Source organism: Crocodylus siamensis, chromosome 4 (assembly GCF_052110815.1).
Source record: "Crocodylus siamensis isolate JL-2025a chromosome 4, ASM5211081v1, whole genome shotgun sequence".
Taxonomy (NCBI): Eukaryota; Metazoa; Chordata; order Crocodylia; family Crocodylidae; genus Crocodylus; species Crocodylus siamensis.
The window spans coordinates 68,179,695-68,192,613 of record NC_143398.1 but is presented as its reverse complement, the minus strand read 5'-3'; the positions used below and the strand labels follow the sequence as shown (position 1 = coordinate 68,192,613).

The 12,919-nt window shown below is 42.9% G+C and overlaps 1 protein-coding gene across 1 annotated transcript in view; it reads right to left on the bottom strand.

The window, feature by feature from the left end:
- Positions 1–12,919, bottom strand: part of MYRFL (myelin regulatory factor like) — a 79,308-nt gene that overhangs the window by 12,991 nt on the left and 53,398 nt on the right. The window contains exons 16-20 of the mRNA XM_090041579.1: positions 10,905–10,990; positions 10,192–10,272; positions 10,062–10,108; positions 9,789–9,950; positions 3,665–3,727 (exon numbers count right to left, since the gene is read on the bottom strand). Coding sequence (XP_089897705.1) covers positions 3,665–3,727; positions 9,789–9,950; positions 10,062–10,108; positions 10,192–10,272; positions 10,905–10,990 — 439 coding nt within the window. The remainder of the gene's footprint in view (positions 1–3,664; positions 3,728–9,788; positions 9,951–10,061; positions 10,109–10,191; positions 10,273–10,904; positions 10,991–12,919) is intronic.

Here is a 12,919-nt window from a genome sequence, read left to right as displayed (position 1 = left end):
GTGCCACCTCTTCCCCACTTTTTGCTCCCAAATATGGGGGGAAATTGAAATGCAAGTATGAGTTCTGTGATTAGCTTTTATTTAGAATGTGATGAACTGGAACAAGTCACATCGCACACTGGAATTTTATCTCTTTGGCACATCTCTAAAACATATATCTTTATTTTACTGAGCACCAAACAAAGGAATAAAGATATCGCGGCAATAGTAAGGAAATACTCTCAGAGAAAACCTCAGCGTATAGTTAATATAGTGGGTATGAGGTAGGGCTGTGCGAGGCTTCGGACAGAGCTTCAGCTCTGGAGAAGGTTCAGACACTTTGGGGTCCAAAGCAGCACATCTGGGTCAAAGTGCTGGCCTTGTTAGGCTTCCCGAAACGCTTTGGAGCCACCTTGGAGATCTGGCCATAGGGTATAATGGGGATACAATAAAATAGCTGTAGCTTCCTTGTTTTTTGTCCAATTTGGATAAAATTTTCAGGGATGGTAGACTCTGCAGAGAGGATAAAGCCTGCCAAGTTTCAAGAAGATTGGTGCAGGGGTGTGGGGGGAACAGCACCCCAAATTCTTGAAAGCAAAACTCATGTCATGTCTATGTGTTACAACTGCAGGGCTAGTAGCTCTTACTGAGGCCACAAAGCCTGCCAAGTTTCAAGAAGATGAGTGCAGGGGTTTGGGGGGAACTGCCCCTCAAGCTGCAGACAAGCAAATCTTGTGCCTTGGGTGCTGGTGGGACTGACGGTCTCTGTCTTGGGGTGGGGAGGGGAGACACTACTGCAGGCCTGGCTGCTAAGATACTGTGTTACCAGTTACAAATCAATTAATCAATCAATCATGATTCACTCAGGGACCAGCTCAATACACAGGATCTAGCTACTACATAATGACTTAACGAGCATCAATTAGCACCTACAAAACCAGGCAAAGGAGAGGAAAGAATCAATACAGACAGTCAACTACCCCACAGTCTTGGCAGGAGTTTTGCCTGTCAGCAGCAAGGAGTGCAGGGCCCCAGAACCCCCCTGCACTGATCTCCTCGACAGCTGGTAGGCATTGTGGCCTCAGCAGGGGCCACCATCCCTGCAGCTCCTGAACACATGCAGTGTCACCCATGGCATGCGTTTTGCTTGTCCGCAGCTTGAGGTGCAGTTCTCCCCAAACCCCTACACCTATCTCCTTGGAACGTGGCAGGCTTTGTGGCCTCAGTAAGAGCAACCACCCCTGCAGTTTTGACCCCCCTGTGGTGTAACACACAGCTGTGACATGAGTTTGGCTTTCAAGAATTTGGGGTAGTTCCCCCAAACCCCTGTACCGATCTTCCTGAAACTTGGCAGGTTTCATGCCCTCAGCAGAGGCTACCATCCCTGCAAGTTTAATCCAAATTGAACAAAAAACAACAACGTTATAGGTATTTCATTGATTCCCCATTATACCCTATGGCCAGATCTCTGAGGTGGCTCCAAAGCTTTGGAGCCACCTCTTCGGCTGGATCAAGGCGGCCACCCAGTCTGGCACTCCAGATAAAATCACAGCCATCTGAAGTGGCTGGATCCAAGCCAGATTAATTCGCTGCCAACTCACACAGGCCTACCATGAGGGTGGATGTAAAAAAGCCAAGAGGTAACTAGAAAAGGATGCTCTGGTGCCAAAGGAACTAGGGCTCTGGAAACTTGTTTTCAATTCTGTGTACTGCCAAAGATTTCCTAAGTCACCTTAAACAAGTTCTTTAGCATATGTCTACATAGCTGCGCACTAACACAAGTTTATCTGTGGCAACCTTGGGAAGTGGACCACCAGTAATAGTAGATATTTTAGACATCATGTTGATTAGGCCAGGTTCAGTGGCAACAACATCAGTCCCTCAATACAAAGGATGACAGTCATCCAGTAAATAGAGAAGCCATTGGTGAGTCTGTAGATGATTCAGGAGGCCAATCCAAGATATGAACGTTCAACTGCAGACATGGCAAATAGTTTCAGGAGAAGGGAATAGATCCTGGTGATGTCAGGCCACAGCTCTTTCCCTTTGTCTCTCTTGGCTATCTGCTTCCATAGCAAATTGTTTGCTCAAAACAGTCGATATACCTTGTAGTACTTCAGTGTGCCACTGAGGAAGATTCAGTGCTCAGGTCTCCCAAGTATTGATGTTAATATTCCATTACTTCAGATTGGCCTTCAAGGTATCATTGAATCTCTTCTTTTGCCCACTTCTAGAGCAGTGACCATTAGAGAGTTGGGAGTATAGGACTTGTTCTGGGAGCTGGTTGCCAGGCATTGTTATGACATGCCCTGTCCAACAGTGCTGGTGGCATATAAATATTAGGGATGTGCGAAACAGGCTGTATTTGATTCAGATTCAGCCCAAATTGGGGACAGTGATTCAATTCATTGATTCAGATCACTGCCCCCAATTCGATTTGGCCAAATCTGAAGCTGAAGATTCAATGCTGATTCAGAGAATCAACGACTCAGATGTAGACACAGCTTTAAAAGTTTTTTCTATATACCTCAAGGTACCAGGCACAGATCGTGAATGCTGCGATGCTGTGGCAGATGGAGCATCTCACAGGTGTGCAGAAGTACTTCCGGTCCACCGGGGAGTGTACTGGGAGCCCCCCAGCATCTCCCCAGCTCAGCAATGGGCCACAGGGGGACTCTAGGTGCCCCACCAGACTCAGGAGGCACCAGTTGCTGAGCCGGGGGAGGGGGAGAGCCCGGTGTGCTCTCCAGTGGACCTGGAAGTGCTTCTGGTCCACTTCCAGGTCTGCTGCTGAGCACACTGGGGAGCACCCATGCTCCTGTGGGATGCCCCGTCCACCCCAGCATTGCTGCATTCACAAGCTGCCTGGTACCCTGAGGTATGTAGATAAAACATTTAAAGCTGTGTCTACATCCAAATCGCCAATTCTTTCCGAATCTCTCCGAATCCATTTGGAGGGTTCCGATTCAATTTAGAGAAATTAAAGGGTCTCCTGATTTGATCTGGAGATTTGGCCACTGAATCAGGCCAAATCAAATTAGGGACCAAAGCTTCACACAGCCCTAATAAATATGGCTTCAGTGCTAGTGGTGTTTGCTTAAGCCAGAACACTACCATTCATTCTTCTGTCCTTCCAATTGATATGTAGGATTCCCCTAGGCCAGGCTACGTGACATTAAAATGTCAACAGCACACCTACACTTTAGCACAGTTCCTATACCCTTTAAATGCTTTGCTGGATCAATGTCTGAGTGTTCAGAATCTAACATTGGCTGAGAAGTATTGCTTGCGCTGGGAGAGACAAGGAAGTCTATTGTGTCTGGCCCACTTGGTTAATGACATCTGAGTTTAAGCCCTTTGTCTCAAAAAGTAGAATGAGGAAACAGATGCAAAATGAGTTCATCTGAGATGAGCTCACTGCATAATGTTACTTTTAAACAACCTGGGAGAAGATAAAGAAATCTCTAGAGGGGGTTTGAAGGCAGATCTGTAAATACACCATTGTAGTTTAGTTCTGCCAGTAAATTAGAAAATGCAATAGATTCCCAAGTTCTGATTTCTCATAATAAGCTAAATATAAAAATAATTCCCCACAATAAATCAGAAGGCATTAAAAAAAAATCTAAGACTTTTGAAGTTCTTAAATTAGAGGTTTAAATAATTTTCCTTTAAATGGCAAGCTTACAGTCATTTCCAAGGTCAGGATTTTTGTCCCAGCTTCTTTCCAGTGGTATTTTATTTTTGTTTCCTGTGGGAAGGAAAAATATGTATTGATTTCCTTCATAGTCTATTCTGCTACAGTTAAATACAAGCAATTATAACAGCAAAACATATGCAGAAGAATGGTAGCAAGATATTCTTTCCAGTGGGCATCAAAGATACAGCCTCTAGACTGGACCCGGTACTTGGAGCTGCATCACCTGGCCTGTAGGGCTCCTGGACAGGCCAGGAATTCAGAGGTACAGCAAACAAGGACAGGTCCATTGCCAAATTCTAGGACATGGAGCCCCGCTGGGGATGCATGTTGGCATGGAGGGGCAAGCAATAGATATGTTAAATGCTGTAGCTCAGAAATGTGGTATTTAATGCCACCACTTGTCTCCCTCCTCCCCCATCATGAGAAACCCTGTGGCTTGGATCCAACCCAGGGGGCCAAAGGAATTTGAAATCCACCTTTTCCAAGGACAAACTAATAAAAGCATGAAGAGACTCCTTTAAAGTGCAAAGCTACTTCATTCAGACAAATCATCTACAAACAGACGCACTTGAACACAACACTACCAAGTAAGCTTTTAAGGGAATATTAAAAGTGTAAATGAAAAATTGCTAAAGCAGCCACACAGAAAAGGTTTCCTCAATGTGCATAAAATATAAGTGGCTGTTGTACCAGAGAAAGAGGCAGAGATTAATTCACTTCCCCAGACTGTGCACCTGCACAGATCTGATTATAAAAACGTGCTTAGCCAGGATGTCCTGCTGGCTTGTATGGCAGTGATTGAATCAGTATCTGCCACATAAAAGTAGACCAGGGGAATAACAAAGGCCTTTGAAAATGAGGACTATGAACACTGGGGACTGACCTAACATTTAGCATGTCAGAGACAGACGGATGAGTCTTCTACACAGAGAAACAGATAGAGGACTCCAGTAATGTGATCACATTTACTTATCTCATTTCTGTAACTTCAAGGTTTTCGTTCAATCTGGATCTGCGCATGGTTTTTGTAGTATTTATTTTCTCATATAGACATATCTTAAGATTAAGATGACTCATATGTATGGATTTAAGTAGCCTATGTATCATAAGAATACATAGTCCAACCTAAGGAGAGGCAAAATATTTATCAGCCTCTGAGGGGGAAAAAAAAAAAAGATACCAGATACTGCCATTTTCTGGTTTACAGCACACACAGGAGTCTGTTCACAAACGTACAGCTGATATGTTGTTGTTGTTGGCTTCTGGGTTTTCTTTTTCATATCAGATTTTTGTTTTGTTTAATTTCAAAATGGAAAAAAAAATAAAAAGAAAACTTAAAAAACCTTGTTCCCATGAAGCTCTAGCAACAAACCCGGAGTGCAGGAGAATACAAAAAAAAGTACAAAAAAAGAGAGAGAAAAGAAAAAAATGGGTAAAAGTGTTGAATTTCAAGTGTTTTTTAGTTTGTTGTGAATAGTACAAATACAGCCAGTTATTCCTCCTATCACAATTACCTCATATCCCTTTTGGCCAATCAGTTTTCCTCTGTAGGAGTAAATTCTCTAGACTTTCCCTCTCCCTTTTGACTAGTCTGGTCTCTCCTTTGTTACTTGCAGTGGAAAATCTAGATATAAAACTTTAGGTCATACACTGTATACTTCCCTGGGAGCCTGTGCACTCATGAAGAAAGAATACTTCTGGGAAAGAGCCTTGCTCCTCTCACAGGGCTGCTCACTTAGAGAAAAATCAGACTCTCTTTCTTAGTTCTGCTACTTCTACTTCGGAGTGCTTTGCTGGAATATTCATTATGTTCACTGGAAGACTGAGCAATTACACCTCAGGGATTCTTTACATGGAAGATGATGGAAGCATCAGACTTTTAAGGAAAAAGCTGTGAATGATGCAGAGAATTAGGCTGAATACAGAATTTTACTTTGATTTCACTATTTTGATTGGGACAGCAGCCAATCTGAATGTCAGGTTCTTCTTGTTTTCCTACTAAATTAATGCTACATTATCCCCTTTGATGGTAGAACCAAAATCAAATGCAGAAAAAATAACCCCCCTTCTAATATTACTTTTATTTGGAGAGGCAGAATACCAAGGTAGAAAATCAAGAACTATGGGAAATAACTGCAATGGTATATAATAACTTCTTATAAACAAAAACAATGACTGTAATGATACGTTTAGATAGTATAGAGAGGTTAAAAAGGGACTAGACAACTTAATCAATGGTATATCTATTGTTAGCTGGACAGAACATTTGGAGACGTTTTCTCTGGCATCTCTAAACTAATAATGGTGGATACCAGACAGCATAATGAATAAGGGATAGATCACACTAGATCTATCCAGTTCAATGCCCTCCCTCTAACATCCACCTCTGCCATCGTTGGAGACAATACTTGACTAGATGGACCATTGGTCTGAACCAATATGGTACTTCTTATATTCTTATTTATGTATCAATATTCTTTTCTGTCACATATAACAGCTTCAATGAGTTTTTAAAAAAATACATTGTGCCCCCTGTCCCAGTTCACCCACTGAAGTTCCCCACTGGATAAGAGTGGGACCAAACGTGTGTTAAAGAATTCATTCTACCCTTGTTCAGGTACAGGACCCAACAAATCTGGTGTCCTTTCTCCTCCATCTCTGCCTTCAGTGACCCAGGCTTCCCAGTGATGAATTTTGAGTGTTTTGGAAGCACACTAACATAATTCTAAAATATAATAGCAAATTTTTATGAAACCATAGATGCCGACATGTATAATAGCGTTTTTCTATGAAACCACAGATGTCCACGTGTTGAAATGCATCATTAGCCCTCATTGTCCTATATAAGGCGAATTTTTTCTGGAGGAAGAATAGAAGGAGATAATGGTATTTTGTTAAAAATGGAAAAGAAAAGGACTGTCCCTTGCAATTAGGAACCATTAGGGAATAAGTAAGGAATACCGGGATGGAAGCAGGAGAGAGCAAGGCTCAAATTCTCAAATACATTCAGGAACTTAGTTCCCCTTAAATTAATTAGTTCAGCAGCTGAATATTTGAAGCCTTATTTGGGCAAACAGAACAAGGGAGGAAAGACAAGATGCCGAACTAAAGCAAAATAAATACAACAAGACCTTATTTGGGATGATTTGCTGGATTTTTTTGCTTGCTTTTTTTTTTTTTTTTTTGAGTTTTTAAATGAATTTCCATGGGTCTTATTTACACAAGCTTTTGTTTCTGCTCTCTCTGAAGTGCTCATGAATCTGTACCTATACTAAAAAGATCTATTCAGTGAATGCGTGTACCAATGCTTGCAGGGTAGAATGTGGAAGTAAGAAAAAGGCTGCGTTGAAAACGAGCTCCAGATACTACAGTGAGCTCCACTGTAATTGCAAATGCAAGTAGCCTTCAATAACTATTTTCTTAGACTAGTACAAAGACTCCAAGTATACAGGGTTTGTCCTAATTACTTCCTCATGTTCCATTTCCTGCATTTTGTTCTGTTCAATATATTCTTTTTCACTGGCCTTAGATACAACCACATTAAAAGTGGTTTGATGAGGTCTTTTTGGATTTAAGTTTTGCTACTGTTACCCTCCATTTGGGAGATCCAGCTACCCTAAACTTGCTGAAGATTTGAAATCTTTCAGTAGCTTGTAGGCTGAATGAATTTTCACTCTTGTACATAGGCTTCATGCTATTTGGAGCTTGAGATTCTGAGGCCATGTCTACACATGCATTAATGCACTGTGGTTACTGCATTAAGTTTAGTACTGTAATAACAAGTACTAACTAAATGCACAGTAACCAGTGCTACTGTGAAGTAGTGCTGGCACAGGCCTTTTAAGTGATGCTAATGTGCAATAGACTAATTCTACTGTTCATTAGCGCAATAGCACAGCTTTTGACATGATGCACTAATATGCAGTAGAATTAGTCTACTGAGCATTTAGTGTCTCATGTAGATGCGCCCTGAGAGGAAGAAACAGCTTTGTAATTTTATTATTTTCCTGCTATTTTTCCTTAATATAAAAAGGGCATGGGTAGACAAAATGGGGGTCCTAAATTGAAGCAGTTGATTTTAAACACTGCTTCAATTTAGCACTGATTAACTCCCCCCACCCCTGGGTCGTACACACATCCCGCTGACTTACCTGCCACTCTGGTGGGGAGGGAAAGGTGAGCTGCCAGTGGGTGGAGTGGTCCCTGGGCTGCAGTGGGGGTGGGGGGGCTGGTGCTTCCCTCTGCAGCAACGGCAGCCCCCCACAGGCAGCACCCAGCTTGGGTAGTCCCGGGGGAGTGGGGGGATGACACCACAGCCATGGAGGGAAGCACCAGGCTCCCACACAGCTCAGGCAAGCAGGCAGGCTCCAGGAGGAAAAAGATCAGGCTCGCCGCATTTCTTGGGCAGAGCCTGCTTTCCCAGGCTGGTGCCAGGCTGCCTGCAGGGCTTCCTACAGAGCCGCAGAGCTGCACGAAGCCTGGTGCTTCGTTCCACAGCTGTAGGGACAGCAAACAAACTCCTCAAAGGAGCTTTACTTTGCTGTGCCCCAAGTCATTTAAGGTGCATTACACTGCAGAACTTCCTACAGCAGCTGGAATTAATACGCAATACACCGCCAAGGCCATTACACCATTAAAGCGGTGCAAAACCATTTAACCCGCTTTAAAGTGTCATGCACACATGCCCCTCATTTTGTCTACACACGGTAAAAGATATCCAGATGGGGATGAAAGAGTTACATTTTCTCCTCAAGTTCTTTTATTTACCAATTAGCCCACTTTTTTTTATTTGGAAAAATCTTAAGAGTCATTCAAGTTTCAGAGCAACACAAGTCACAAAGGGCACCTATACACGAGTGTGGAGGCTGCTCTGACATGCTGGCATTCCAGAGCATCAGAGCAGACTCAATTAATCAAGTTTGCTGGAACGTGGCAATTGCCACACTCCTGCTGCCTCTTGTGTCTCATGCATCAGCATCCTCACCTTGAGAAATGGCAGTGGGGGTGCTTGAACTTAAGTTCATTTGATGAGCTTTAGTTCATCAGCCCCCACTGCTGTTTTAAGTGCAGGGGTGCTGATACAGGAAATATGGTAGCACTTCAATTTGAGAGGCTCTTGGAGCCACTCTAATTAAAGCCCCCCCACACACACTTGGAGCACATGTAAAAGTGCCCAAAGGGCTGACCTCTTGAATGTAGTGCGTCATAACTGTCACAAGGTTTACTCCTGCAGAAAGCACAAGGGTGCCAAGTATGTGGAGGCCCAAAGGCCCAGGCCTCCCTCAGAAAGTTGGCTGTTACCTGAAATGCATACAACTTATATTTTAGCCTCCTCCCCCCGCCACCAACAAAAATAAAAGCCAGCGCCTATTATAAGAACCACTTGCTATTTTCTCATGGCAATGACTTAAAAACAATTTCGACCAACATGAAAAACTGGTTTCAGAGGGGTAAGTGGCCCTACATTAATGCTGACCACTGTGAACTACCTGAATGCCTGTTTGTGCCCTAACTTATAATGGCCATCTCCTAAGATGGGAAGGTCTACCCTCATCCCAAGGCCTTTGCAGATCTGGGTCCTGAACTTCAGTACTGGCTGCTCCTTTTACTTTATTTCAAATCCAGCATCTCCTTCCTTGAGGACTCAATACTCTTTTTCCAAGGCTAAATTCCCAGATGTAGCACTGCAAATATCTTTTCTTTTAGGGCTAAGGTGGGAAGCAACACTAGCGCAGCTTTGAAAAAGGATATGTCTACATTGAAGAATTGAGCTATTCACCTAGTTCAGATACCAGAAGCAATTTCTCAGGAAGCACCTTTAATAGTACCCAACAGTAAGCTCCATGCTTCTTCTTATGATGTGAAAACACAGTGGCCAGAGTCTTTATGATATATGGGTACTTAAAGATGCAAGTCAATACCTAATGGGATTTTCAAAAACATATCAATTTGCAATGGGTGTTAGGCACCTCAGCTCTTTTGAAGACACCAGTTTTTACTTCTATGTCTCTTTAGACACCTAAATCTCTTTTTTTTTTAAAAGTCTTCAAACCTTTATTCTTAATAAAAACTGAAACCAGAGGCTCAGTAACAAGTTTTTTGTTCTACTTACTCTCCTCCTTAGCCATCATTTTCTGGTAACTTAGAACTTTTCTTTTTGTTTGATGAATTGGACAGCAATATATATTGTCACAAGGCAAGATATCACAGAAATTCACTTCAGGGGCCACACCAACAGGTGGTATGCTTGGAGAAATTGTGCTCTCATGAAGTGCTGCAAAAGAACAACAAACTCATTGGTGATGCTGTTTGTTTCTTGACTTTTTTGCAGCAGCACTGCAATTGCAGGCATATCGACCATTTACTGGAAGCATAAATATACTACCTGGCACAATAGTGGAGGGAGGCAGGATAACGGAACTTGTAGCATTGCTGTAAGAGAAAAAATATTTCATTAAAAAATGAACAAAGACATTCTGTACTGAAATATAAGCAATAATAATTTAACTACTTGCCTGAAAATGGGGCTTTGACTTCCCTTGATTTTACCTTGGTCTTGCATGCTAAGTGCATAAATGGTGGATATTGTCAAAACACTGTAAAAAAAATGTTTTCCATAGATTGAGACCCGTCATTTCATGAACTCTATACAAATATAATCTTAACTTCAAGGGTGCCCCAATTCAGGAACCTCTAAAGTCAGTGCAAAGATTCCCATTAAAATTAATGGTGTGATCTAGGACCCATTAACAAAAGAACCCACAATTTTGATATTTTCCTTTCTGAGGAATGGTTGAAGCAATTTATTGGAAAAAAAGAGCTTCTCCGATGTGGCAGAGACAGGACTACTGTAAATTCCATAGGAAACATGCTTAATTTTCCCCTTTAAAATTACTGCAGTAAGTAAAAGTATTATAAAATGTGTTGTTCTGAACAGGGATGGCTGTTGTCCCTGTTTTGCATGAATGCTTCATGATTATAGAAGTATTCTGACACTGCTGCATTTATAGCATACAGGTATTCATGTTATTAATTTGGGAATATTCTATGGTCTGAATAATAAGAACGAAGAGAAAAAGCTACATTCATTTTTGCAGCGATTCCTTCAAGGAGTTCCAAATTCTAATTTAAAGTGCTTCTTCCAAACCAAAGCTAACTTTGAGAATCTAATTTTTGAAAACATGAGTAGAAAGAATAAACAATCAATTTGTTGAGATATTTTTCCTACCATAGTGCCATAATAACCACCAAAGCTATTACAGTCATCTGGAAAATCCTGTTGGAGCATGAATTTCTCTTCCCAGAAATGCAAACCTAGAAAAAGTGTTCAGTTGACATAAAATAGTCTGTAACATGTAACTGCCTACTAGATGGCTAATAAATTGCTAATAAAGCAAATTTTGTCTAAAAATGCTGATATGCTTCTCTTGACAGCAGGGTAGCAGAAATACTATACAATATGTGAGCTCATGAAAATGGAAAAATAGGAAAAGAAAGCAGGCAAAAAAAACCATGGAACTAATATTGTTCATGGAAAAAGCTACTTTTTTACTCATCTCCCCAGTGTGGAAGTAAATTTAAGTCAAATAAAGAAATTAATTGGCAATGCCAACATCCAGATATGAGGGACCTCTAGTATGCATTCTGATCAAGGTAAACAATCTGATGAACATCAGTGTTTCAAGCAAGAACAAAAATGTTTCAGAACATGGTCTTTATTGGATAAATAGTATATGTTTTGTTCCATCAGCCAGAGCTGCACACTGGCACCAGCAATAACAGAAGACAGAAGTACAAAGTGTGCAGGAGCAGATTCAGAGGGGTGCAGTGCAAGGCTGGATTAACCTTCTAGTGGGCCCTAGGCAAACAAACTTGTGGGCCCTGACCCAGTCGAGTCCCCCTCCCCACCCCAGCGCTCCTACCCGTGGGGAGCAGGGCTTGGAGCTGCTGCTAGGAAGCAGCCACTGCAGTGGCAAAGCCAGTAGAGTGGAGGGGAAGGGAGGCAGATGGGGCCATTTGTGCCACTGCCACGGAGGGAAGGACCAGGGCCCCCTGCAGCTCAGGTCCCTAGGCATGTGCCTAGTTTGCCTGTGCATTAATCTGGCCCTGGCATAGTGGTGTGGCTGTAACCCCATTTCTGACCACACAGCAGGAGTAGCAACTGGGGACTTTATCCCTGAAGAAAGTAAGAACTCCCTTCCAACTCTTTCCTTTCATGCTTAGTAGCACATCATTTACCCTTCCCCCTCTGCTCCCTCCCAGCCCTCACCTGCCGCTTCTACTGTCCCAGGGGCAAGAGAAGCTCTTGTCCTACTTCAGATGGGCTGCACAGGAGCGGGGGTCAGCCAGGGGCAGCAGCAGTGGCAGGTGGGTTCTCCCTTACTGCACGGTTCCCCCTGGGTGCTCCCTACCAGCACAGGAGCAGGCCTGCGGAGGAAAAACCTCTCTGTCCACCACCAACATAACTGCCACTGTCCCAGGCTAAGCCCAGTTCCTGTGCCACCTGGCTGAATGGCTCTGGAGCTCCCCTCACCCCTAGACCAGTGGCAGCAGCAGATGAGGGAGTAGGGGAAGAGGAGGGGAGGAAGTCATACCTGCTTTGGGGACTTAAAATTCCCCAACTGTTCCTCTCAAGATGCAGTCAAGCCTATCCCAGTTGGAGGGGTAGGGAATAAGTCTGGGAGGGGGTATTCAGCCACCCCCTCAGTACCAGTTGCTGCTCCTGCACCCTGCTTTTCCAAGTTCTGGATCTGCTTCTGAAAGGGTGAGCAGCCTGAAGGGCCATAGACATCATACTGAAATGCCAGAGATATTGGACTGAAGTAACTCAACCCATATCTTTTGACTTTGTCAGTCCCTTGCAATGAGACTGTGTCAGAATGCAGGGAACACAACTATTACAAACTAAGCCCTATGGCTGTATCTGTCACATGCTTTCCAAACTCCACAACCACTCCCATCACAAAGCTTGGAACTATTACTGATTTCCAAGGAATAAACATTTTTCCCCCCAAATCAGTAATGCTTGTATTAGAATCATAGGCAGACAAGGTTCTTTGCGTGAACCTGATATTTTTTATTAGACCAACTTAAATAGTTGGAAAACAATTATTAAGCAAACTTTCCGATTCAAAAACCCTTCATCAGGCTGAGGAAGTTTCAGCAGTTGCTGTGTGCTCTTCCTGGATGGAATGAGACGTAAAGGAGCCAGAGGCTGGGCTGGTCTGCATGCAAGACAGGTAG